At 44.0% G+C, this 12,193-nt stretch overlaps 1 protein-coding gene across 1 annotated transcript in view; it reads left to right on the top strand.

Annotated features, from left to right (window-relative positions):
- Positions 1–11,097, top strand: part of LOC110066618 (uncharacterized) — a 111,195-nt gene extending 100,098 nt beyond the window's left edge. Inside the window, 4 exon segments of the mRNA XM_089292802.1 lie at positions 1–931; positions 933–3,592; positions 3,971–7,168; positions 7,171–11,097. Of these exon segments, the coding sequence (XP_089148928.1) occupies positions 1–931; positions 933–3,592; positions 3,971–7,168; positions 7,171–9,164 (8,783 nt within the window). The 3' untranslated portion in view covers positions 9,165–11,097.
- Positions 11,098–12,193: the final 1,096 nt, after the last annotated feature.

The raw sequence follows: 12,193 nt of genomic DNA, 5'->3' as shown, positions 1-12,193 counted from the left end.
TTGGAGAAGAACACTCAACCACAGCTCACAGTTACTATTCACTCGGGATCACACAATATGCACTAGGCGACTTTTGGTCAGCTCTTCAGTCTACACAGCGTGCACTGGATATTATGCGTAAAGTGTTTGGAGAAGAACACTCAAGCACAGCTGACAGTTACCATTCACTCGGGGAAACACAACATGAACTAGGCGACTTTTCCTTACCTCTTCAGTCTAGACAGCGTGCACTGGATATCAGGCGTAAACTGTTTGGAGAAAAACACTCAAGCACAGCTGACAGTTACCATTCACTCGGGATCACACAACATGCACTAGGCGACTTTTCCTCAGCTCTTCAGTCTACACAGCGTGCACTGGATATTATGCGTAAAGTGTTTGGAGAAGAACACTCAAGCACAGCTGACAGTTACCATTCACTCGGGGAAACACAACATGAACTAGGCGCCTTTTCCTCAGCTCTTCAGTCTAGACAGCGTGTACTGGATATCAGGCGTAAAGTGTTTGGAGAAGAACACTCAAGCACAGCTGACAGTTACTATTCACTCGGGATCACACAACATGCACTAGGCGACTTTTCCTCAGCTCTTCAGTCTACACAGCGTGCACTGAATATCAGGCGTAAAGTGTTTGGAGAAGAACACTCAAGCACAGCTGAAAGTTACCATTCACTCGGGATCACACAACATGCACTAGGCGACTTTTCCTCAGCTCTTCAGTGTACACAGCGTGCACTGGATATTATGCGTAAAGTGTTTGGAGAAGAACACTCAAGCACAGCTGACAGTTACCATTCACTCGGGGAAACACAACATGAACTAGGCGACTTTTCCTTACCTCTTCAGTCTAGACAGCGTGCACTGGATATCAGGCGTAAACTGTTTGGAGAAAAACACTCAAGCACAGCTGACAGTTACTATTCACTCGGGATCACAACATGCACTAGGCGACTTTTCCTCAGCTCTTCGGTCTACACAGCGTGCACTGGATATTATGCGTAAAGTGTTTGGAGAAGAACACTCAAGCACAGCTGACAGTTACCATTCACTCGGGGAAACACAACATGAACTAGGCGCCTTTTCCTCAGCTCTTCAGTCTAGACAGCGTGTACTGGATATCAGGCGTAAAGTGTTTGGAGAAGAACACTCAACCACAGCTGACAGTTACTATTCACTCGGGATCACACAACATGCACTAGGCGACTTTTCCTCAGCTCTTCAGTCTACACAGCGTACACTGAATATCAGGCGTAAAGTGTTTGGAGAAGAACACCCAAGTGTAGCTGACAGTTACCATTGACTCGGGGTTACACAACATAAATTAGGCGACTTTTCCTCAGCTCTTCAGTGTACACAGCGTGCACTGGATATTATGCGTAAAGTGTTTGGAGAAGAACACTCAAGCTCAGCTGACAGTTACCATTCACTCGGGGAAACACAACATGAACTAGGCGACTTTTCCTCAGCTCTTCAGTCTAGACAGCGTGCACTGGATATCAGGCGTAAAGTGTTTGGAGAAGAACACTCAAGCACAGCTGACAGTTACTATTCACTCGGGATCACACAACATGCACTAGGCGACTTTTCCTCAGCTCTTCAGTCTACACAGCGTGCACTGAATATCAGGCGTAAAGTGTTTCGAGAAGAACACTCAAGCACAGCTGAAAGTTACCATTCACTCGGGATCACACAACATGCACTAGGCGACTTTTCCTCAGCTCTTCAGTCTACACAGCGTGCACTGAATATCAGGCGTAAACTGTTTGGAGAAGAACACTCAAGCACAGCTGAAAGTTACCATTCACTCGGGATCACACAACATGCAGTAGGCGACTTTTCCTCAGCTCTTCAGTCTAAACAGCGTGCACTGGATATGAGGCGTAAACTGTTTGGAAAAAAACACCCAAGCACAGCTGAGAGTTACCATTCCCTGGGGATCACACAACATAAAGTAGACGACTTTTCCTCAGCTCTTCAGTCTAAACAGCGTGCACTGGATATTAGGCGTAAAGTGTTTGGAGAAGAACACTCAAGCACAGCTTACAGTTACCATTCACTCGGGATCACACAACATGCACTAGGCGACTTTTCCTCAGCTCTTCAGTCTACACAGCGTGCACTGGATATCAGGCGTAAACTGTTTGGAGAAGAACACTCAAGCACAGCTGACAGTTACTATTCACTCGGGATCACACAACATGCACTAGGCGACTTTTCCTCAGCTCTTCAGTCTAAACAGCGTGCACTGGATATCAGGCGTAAACTGTTTGGAAAAAAACACCCAAGCACAGCTGAGAGTTACCATTTCCTGGGGATCACACAACATAAAGTAGACGACTTTTCCTCAGCTCTTCAGTGTACACAGCGTGCACTGGATATTATGCGTAAAGTGTTTGGAGAAGAACACTCAAGCTCAGCTGACAGTTACCATTCACTCGGGGAAACACAACATGAACTAGGCGACTTTTCCTCAGCTCTTCAGTCTAGACAGCGTGCACTGGATATCAGGCGTAAAGTGTTTGGAGAAGAACACTCAAGCACAGCTGACAGTTACTATTCACTCGGGATCACACAACATGCACTAGGCGACTTTTCCTCAGCTCTTCAGTCTAAACAGCGTGCACTGGATATCAGGCGTAAACTGTTTGGAAAAAAACACCCAAGCACAGCTGAGAGTTACCATTTCCTGGGGATCACACAACATAAAGTAGACGACTTTTCCTCAGCTCTTCAGTGTACACAGCGTGCACTGGATATTATGCGTAAAGTGTTTGGAGAAGAACACTCAAGCTCAGCTGACAGTTACCATTCACTCGGGGAAACACAACATGAACTAGGCGACTTTTCCTCAGCTCTTCAGTCTAGACAGCGTGCACTGGATATCAGGCGTAAAGTGTTTGGAGAAGAACACTCAAGCACAGCTGACAGTTACTATTCACTCGGGATCACACAACATGCACTAGGCGACTTTTCCTCAGCTCTTCAGTCTACACAGCGTGCACTGAATATCAGGCGTAAAGTGTTTCGAGAAGAACACTCAAGCACAGCTGAAAGTTACCATTCACTCGGGATCACACAACATGCACTAGGCGACTTTTCCTCAGCTCTTCAGTCTACACAGCGTGCACTGAATATCAGGCGTAAACTGTTTGGAGAAGAACACTCAAGCACAGCTGAAAGTTACCATTCACTCGGGATCACACAACATGCAGTAGGCGACTTTTCCTCAGCTCTTCAGTCTAAACAGCGTGCACTGGATATGAGGCGTAAACTGTTTGGAAAAAAACACCCAAGCACAGCTGAGAGTTACCATTCCCTGGGGATCACACAACATAAAGTAGACGACTTTTCCTCAGCTCTTCAGTCTAAACAGCGTGCACTGGATATTAGGCGTAAAGTGTTTGGAGAAGAACACTCAAGCACAGCTGACAGTTACCATTCACTCGGGATCACACAACATAAACTAGGCGACTTTTGCTCAGCTCTTCAGTCTAAACAGCGTGCACTGGATATCAGGCGTAAACTGTTTAGAGAAGAACACTGAAGCACAACTGAGAGTTACCATTCACTCAGGCGTACACAGCGTAAAGAAAGTGATGTTTTTGTCAGCCTTTCAGTCTAATTAGCCGAAAGTCACCGTTTACTCGCTATCATATAAACATGTTGTTCAGTCCATAAAAGTTTTATTTTCTGCTAACGATTGCCGAGACTTAAAAGCTTTGAAACTATTTTATACGTTGTACTTTTTGACTTCACATACGACAGTTCGAGAAAATGAGTTTAGAGAGTGGCTAGTTTTTGTCGAAAACATTCGACAAAATAGAAACAGATATATCGGAAATATATTCTATTTAACAATGCTATTAAATAGGCTCTTTGCATGATGGCGTCATTTGACTTCAACTACCAAAATCCTTTCCCTTTTCTGTTTCTTATGCTAATTAAGGAAATTGTTATTTAAAACCCACTAGGCGACTTTTCCTCAGCTCTTCAGTCTAAACAGCGTGCACTGGATATCAGGTGTAAAGTGTTTGGAGAAGAACACTCAAGCACAGCTGACAGTTACTATTTACTCGGGATCACACAACATAAACTAGGCGACCTTTCCTCAGCTCTTCAGTCTACACAGCGTGCACTGGATATCAGGCGTAAACTGTTTGGAGAAGAACACTCAAGCACAGCTGACAGTTACTATTCACTCGGGATCACACAACATAAACTAGGCGACCTTTCCTCAGCTCTTCAGTCTACACAGCGTGCACTGGATACCAGGCGTAAACTGTTTGGAGAAGAACACTCAAGCACAGCTGACAGTTACCATTCACTCGGGGAAACACAACATGAACTAGGCGACTTTTCCTCAGCTCTTCAGTCTGCACAGCGTGCACTGGATATCAGGCGTATACTGTTTGGAGAAGAACACTCAAGCACAGCTGACAGTTACCATTCACTCGGGGAAACACAACATGCACTAGGCGACTTTTCCTCAGCTCTTCAGTCTACACAGCGTGCACTGGATATCAGGCCTAAACTGTTTCGAGAAGAACACTCAAGCACAGCTGACAGTTATTATTCACTCGGGGAAACACAGCATGAACTAGGCGACCTTTCCTCAGCTGTTCAGTCTACACAGCGTGCACTGGATATCAGGCGTAAACTGTTTGGAGAAGAACACTCAAGGACAGCTGACAGTTACTATTCACTCGGGATCACACAACATAAACTAGGCGACCTTTCCTCAGCTCTTCAGTCTACACAGCGTGCACTGGATATCAGGCGTAAACTGTTTGGAGAAGAACACTCAAGCACAGCTGACAGTTACTATTCACTGGGGATCACACAACATGCACTAGGCGACCTTTCCTCAGCTCTTCAGTCTACACAGCGTGCACTGGATATCAGGCGTAAACTGTTTGGAGAAGAACACTCAAGCACAGCTGACAGTTATTATTCACTCGGGATAACACAACATAAACTAGGCGACCTTTCCTCAGCTCTTCAGTCTACAAAGCGTGCACTGGATATCAGGCGTAAACTGTTTGGAGAAGAACACTCAAGCACAGCTGACAGTTATTAATCACTCGGGGAAACACAGCATGAACTAGGCGACCTTTCCTCAGCTGTTCAGTCTACACAGCGTGCACTGGATATCAGGCGTAAACTGTTTGGAGAAGACCACTCAAGCACAGCTGACAGTTACTATTCACTCGGGATCACACAACATAAACTAGGCGACCTTTCATCAGCTCTTCAGTCTACACAGCGTGCCCTGGATATCAGGCGTAAACTGTTTGGAGAAGAACACTCAAGCACAGCTGACAGTTACCATTCACTCGGGGAAACACAACATGCAGTAGGCGACTTTTCCTCAGCTCTTCGGTCTACACAGCGTGCAGTGGATATTATGCGTAAAGTGTTTGGAGAAGAACACTCAAGCACAGCTGACAGGTACCATTCACTCGGGATCACACAACATGCACTAGGCGACTTTTCCTCAGCTCTTCAGTCTAGACAGCGTGCACTGGATATCAGGCGTAAACTGTTTGGAGAAGAACACTCAAGCACAGCTGACAGTTACTATTCACTCGGGATCACACAACATAAAGTAGGCGACCTTTCCTGAGCTCTTCAGTCTACACAGCGTGCACTGGATATCAGCCGTAAACTGTTTGGAGAAGAACACTCAAGCACAGCTGACAGTTACTATTCACTCGGGATAACACAACATAAACTAGGCGACCTTTCCTCAGCTCTTCAGTCTACACAGCGTGCACTGGATACCAGGCGTAAACTGTTTGGAGAAGAACACTCAAGCACAGCTGACAGTTACCATTCACTCGGGGAAACACAACATGAACTAGGCGACTTTTCCTCAGCTCTTCAGTCTACACAGCGTGCACTGAATATCAGGCGTAAACTGTTTGGAGAAGAACACTCAAGCACAGCTGAAAGTTACTATTCACTCGGGATCACACAACATGCACTAGGCGACTTTTCCTCAGCTCTTCAGTCTAAACAGCGTGCACTGGATATGAGGCGTAAACTGTTTGGAAAAAAACACCCAAGCACAGCTGAGAGTTACCATTTCCTGGGGATCACACAACATAAAGTAGACGACTTTTCCTCAGCTCTTCAGTCTAAACAGCGTGCACTGGATATTAGGCGTAAAGTGTTTGGAGAAGAACACTCAAGCACAGCTGAAAGTTACCATTCACTCGGGATCACACAACATGCACTAGGCGACTTTTCCTCAACTCTTCAGTCTACACAGCGTGCACTGGATATCAGGCGTCAACTGTTTGGAAAAAAACACCCAAGCACAGCTGAGAGTTACCATTCCCTGGGGATCACACAACATAAAGTAGACGACTTTTCCTCAGCTCTTCAGTCTAAACAGCGTGCACTGGATATTAGGCGTAAAGTGTTTGGAGAAGAACACTCAAGCACAGCTTACAGTTACCATTCACTCGGGATCACACAACATGCACTAGGCGACTTTTCCTCAGCTCTTCAGTCTAAACAGCGTGCACTGGATATCAGGCGTAAAGTGTTTGGAGAAGAACACTCAAGCACAGCTGACAGTTACTATTCACTCGGGATCACACAACATAAACTAGGCGACCTTTCCTCAGCTCTTCAGTCTACACAGCGTGCACTGGATATCAGGCGTAAACTGTTTGGAGAAGAACACTCAAGCACAGCTGACAGTTACTATTCACTGGGGATCACACAACATAAACTAGGCGACCTTTCCTCAGCTCTTCAGTCTAGACAGCGTGCACTGGATATCAGGCGTAAACTGTTTGGAGAAGAACACTCAAGCACAGGTGACAGTTACCATTCACTCGGGGAAACACAACATGTACTAGGCGACTTTTCCTCAGCTCTTCGGTCTACACAGCGTGCACTGGATATTATGCGTAAAGTGTTTGGAAAAGAACACTCAAGCACAGCTGACAGTTACCATTCACTCGGGGAAACACAACATGAACTAGGCGACTTTTCCTCAGCTCTTCAGTCTAGACAGCGTGCACTGGATATCAGGCGTAAAGTGTTTGGAGAAGAACACTCAAGCACAGCTGACAGGTACTATTCACTCGGGATCACACAACATGCACTAGGCGACTTTTCCTCAGCTCTTCAGTCTACGCAGCGTGCACTGAATATTAGGCGAAATTGTTTGGAGAAGAACACTCAAACACAGCTGAAAGTTACCATTTACTCGGGATCACACAACATGCACTAGGCGACTTTTCCTCAGCTCTTCAGTCTAAACAGCGTGCACTGGATATCAGGCGTAAACTGTTTGGAAAAAAACACCCAAGCACAGCTGAGAGTTACCATTCCCTGGGGATCACACAACATAAAGTAGACGACTTTTCCTCAGCTCTTCAGTCTAAACAGCGTGCACTGGATATTAGGCGTAAAGTGTTTGGAGAAGAACACTCAAGCACAGCTGACAGTTACCATTCACTCGGGATCACACAACATGCACTAGGCGACTTTTCCTCAACTCTTCAGTCTACACAGCGTGCACTGGATATCAGGCGTAAACTGTTTGGAGAAAAACACCCAAGCACAGCTGAGAGTTACCATTCCCTGGGGATCACACAACATAAAGTAGACGACTTTTCCTCAGCTCTTCAGTCTAAACAGCGTGCACTGGATATTAGGTGTAAAGTGTTTGGAGAAGAACACTCAAGCACAGCTGACAGTTACCATTCACTCGGGATCACACAACATGCACTAGGCGACTTTTCCTCAACTCTTCAGTCTACACAGCGTGCACTGGATATCAGGCGTAAAGTGTTTGGAGAAGAACACTCAAGCACAGCTGACAGTTACTATTCACTCGGGATCACACAACATGCACTAGGCGACTTTTCCTCAGCTCTTCAGTCTAAACAGCGTGCACTGGATATTATGCGTAAAGTGTTTGGAGAAGAACACTCAAGCACAGCTGACAGTTACCATTCACTCGGGGACACACAACATGCACTAGGCGACTTTTCCTCAGCTCTTCAGTCTAAACAGCGTGCACTGGATATTATGCGTAAAGTGTTTGGAGAAGAACACTCAAGCACAGCTGACAGTTACCATTCACTCGGGGACACACAACATGCACTAGGCGACTTTTCCTCAGCTCTTCAGTCTAAACAGCGTGCACTGGATATCAGGCGTAAACTGTTTGGAGAAAAACACTCAAACACAGCTCACAGTTACTATTCACTCGGGGAAACACAACATGAACTAGGCGGCTTTTCCTCAGCTCTTCAGTCTAGACAGCGTGCACTGGATATCAGGCATAAACTGTTTGGAGAAAAACACTCAAGCACAGCTGACAGTTACTATTCACTCGGGGAAACACAATATGCACTAGGCGACTTTTGGTCAGCTCTTCAGTATAGACAGCGTGGACTGGATATCAGGCGTAAAGTGTTTGGAGAAAAACACTCAAGCACAGCTGACAGTTACTATTCACTCGGGATCACACAACATGCACTAGGCGACTTTTCCTCAGCTCTTCAGTCTACACAGCGTGCACTGGATATTATGCGTAAAGTGTTTGGAGAAGAACACTCAAGCACAGCTGACAGTTACCATTCACTCGGGGAAACACAACATGAACTAGGCGACCTTTCCTCAGCTCTTCAGTCTACACAGCGTGCACTGGATATCAGGCGTAAACTGTTTGGAGAAGAACACTCAAGCACAGCTGACAGTTACTATTCACTGGGGATCACACAACATGCACTAGGCGACTTTTCCTCAGCTCTTCAGTCTACACAGCGTGCACTGAATATCAGGCGTAAACTGTTTGGAGAAGAACACTCAAGCACAGCTGAAAGTTACCATTCATTCAGGATCACACAACATGCACTAGGCGACTTTTCCTCAGCTCTTCAGTCTAAACAGCGTGCACTGGATATCAGGCGTAAACTGTTTGGAAAAAAACACCCAAGCACAGCTGAGAGTTACCATTCCCTGGGGATCACACAACATAAAGTAGACGACTTTTCCTCAGCTCTTCAGTCTAAACAGCGTGCACTGGATATCAGGCGTAAACTGTTTAGAGAAGAACACTGAAGCACAACTGAGAGTTACCATTCACTCAGGCGTACACAGCGTAAACAAAGTGATGTTTTTGTCAGCCTTTCAGTCTAATTAGCCGAAAGTCACCGTTTACTCGCTATCATATAAACATGTTGTTCAGTCCATAAAAGTTTTATTTTCTGCTAACGATTGCCGAGACTTAAAAGCTTTGAAACTATTTTATACGTTGTACTTTTTGACTTCACATACGACAGTTCGAGAAAATGAGTTTAGAGAGTGGCTAGTTTTTGTCGAAAACATTCGACAAAATAGAAACAGATATATCGGAAATATATTCTATTTAACAATGCAATTAAATAGGTTCTTTGCATGATGGCGTCATTTGACTTCAACTACCAAAATCCTTTCTCTTTTCTGTTTCTTATGCTAATTAAGGAAATTGTTAGTTAAAACCCACTGGGGCTACAAAATTAGTCGTTTATTGGCCGGTTTTGGGGTCAGACACTTCAATATGGCTTACATGGTTATTTTTGCGAGATCAAGTAACTACTTTTAAGGTGGCCGAACACAGTTTTCGCGCCGGCTTTTGCTGATGTAAAACATGCCTTCAATAGAGCGTTCATTTTATTTACTCAACACCCACACTATATGCGCTATTTTCCTCCATTATTGAACGCAGTGTACTGATGCCTTTAGTCTTTTATTACAAAGCTATGTTAGAAAAGGTAACGACGCAAAGAACCCAGCAATTCTCAGCTTTTTCTTTGTTACCGAAAGAACCCAGTTAAATGCAGCGCATGCGCAGTTGCTCGAAAAATTGAGACCGATTGCTTTTGCAGAAACTTGCCGATTTCTAACGATCCAGTCGTTAGAATTTCAAGAAATTTGGCAAAAAAATAATTCAGAAACCACGCGAATGATCTATCGCAAAAAATCTGAATTTTGACATAGGGAATTTTTAATAATACAGAACATGCAGTGAAAACGATTTACGGCGAATTACGAAAGTCGCCTATGTCAAAATTTTATTAGAACAATGTTGACAGAAGGGATTTAATGTCAATTCATAGTGGGCAAATGATGAAAAAAATCTAACGGCTGAATTTTTTTAAATAAACAAAAACCATTTTTTAAGCCTTGTTTTTAACCAGCCCCGTTGCCATGGCAACAGCACTCACCTTAGCCAAAATGTGAGAATAAACCCTTCTGTGGTTAACGTTGACTCTTACAAAAAACGGGCGCCAAAGCATAAATATCCTTAAAGTAATGGTAAATTAGGCAGAGGTTCTTGAAAACTGTGTTCGGCCACCTTAAATGGAAGAGCCCTGGAACAAAATTAAAACGATTTTAAAGATCCTGAAGATGGCTTTTGGGAATAAAAATAATTTAGAAGGTATCTTATGTAATTATGAGAGTAATTTCCTGAGTTATCTCGAAATTCGAAGCGAGAATTGTAGGTAAACGAACGTTTGTGTCTCTTCGCGTTGGTTCGCGATACAAAGGCGATACAAATGCGACTAAGTACTCTTTGGATGGCCAATTGACGTTTAGAATCTTGCTTCTGTTAGTGAATTATGTGTACTGAGTCAATTTACGAAGCGTTCAGTGCAATAACGTTGAATATTTGGGCGGTTGCCATGATCACTGCTTACACGCCGTCTGAAAAAAAAAATCGTAGTAAATTCTAGATTTTCTGGATTTTGGTTTTCCGGATGCGTTTTTTTATATATGTATATATCGGGGAAAAAAGTCTCATTCCCATGAAATGCAAACAGCAGAGTAGTTTTACAACATTTTTGAGTTTATCTCAATTTTTTTACATGTTCTGCTAAGTTCTTCTGATTAAATTTTTTTTTCAAAGTTATATTACTTTCCATAAGTCAATCTATGTTTTTGTTTTTGTTTTTGTTTGTTTGTTTGTTTCTTTTTTGTTTTTTTTTTCTGGAAAGTACATTTTGTGCTCTTTCAAATGAGATATAGTGAACTGCCTTGCTGTAAATACGTCAGGTGGCAAGATATTGAATAAAGAATACGATTTGTTAAATTTGCCGGACGTTTTTGGCTCACTGTGCAGAGTTGAGTTAAGGATTTAAACTACTCGTGATATTTGAAAATACTCGCAAAGTTGCACACGCCCTTAGGTGAGTGCAATTTGAAAGAATTTTCAAATATCACGGGCAGTGTAATTTCTTAATTGCCCGAACTGAGTAGATGAACCTCGTTCGAGTCCTGCCGTTTTCAAGCAGGTCGAACTCTACCCTAACCCCTAGAGGCGCAAAAATATACACCTGTTTCCTTTGCAATTTCAACTGCAAATGGGTAGACGTTCAAGTCTTTTTAGATAAAGACTATAAACCGTAGGCCCCGTCTCCTACATCTTCATTGTTACATGGTTAGCAGGGAACGTTAAAGAACCCAAACACTTATCGAAAAGAGTAGGGCACGTAATTCCCGGTGTTGTGCTTTGGCCTTGTCTCACGGGTTGGTGCTTCACATAGGGTTTACCTCACTGCACCTTTCCTCCTTGAACAGAATTGTCAAAAAATTGCTATGACTATGACGATGACTAAGTGTCATCACCTTGCGAACTTAACAAGATGGCGGAAACAATCCTTGTCAGCTATGCGGAGCAACGTATCCAATTCGTAAGCGCTTGGCTGATGTTACCGTACAATTCCGAAAGTAACGCCCCCAGTTACTTTCGGAATAAGCTGGCAAAAGGGGTCGCTACTTTCGGGTAGCCGTTACTTTCGGTTGGTTAAAAAACGTTTGTACGGTAATTCATAGACCTTCAGACAAAGCCGACGCGTAACACGAAGTTAACAATTCCGTTTATGTACCTATCGGTTATTGACCAAGCGTGAGGTCAAGATGGCTGGATATTGACCAAGTTCTTTTTTTTCTTTTGCGTGCTAAGGCCGGGACCGAGATGAAGTCGAGGTCCATAAACTCGCAAAAACACGAACAACGGCAATATCCAGCATCTTCACCGAGCAAGCTTGGTCAAAAAACAATTTATTATGTGGCTTTTGGGGAAATTTTTCTTACCGAACGCGGCGGGTATTGCCGAGCGGACAAGATCATCCTCTTGCCCGTTCGGGTAGCCAATCACAGCACAATATTTAGGCCTACTCTGGAAC

The sequence above is a fragment of the Orbicella faveolata genome, unplaced genomic scaffold (assembly GCF_042242905.1).
Source record: "Orbicella faveolata isolate gen_17 unplaced genomic scaffold, um_ofav_v1 contig_24, whole genome shotgun sequence".
NCBI lineage: Eukaryota > Metazoa > Cnidaria > Anthozoa > Scleractinia > Merulinidae > Orbicella > Orbicella faveolata.
Note: the sequence above shows the minus strand (reverse complement) of the source record. Positions and strands in the feature narration are given on the sequence as shown.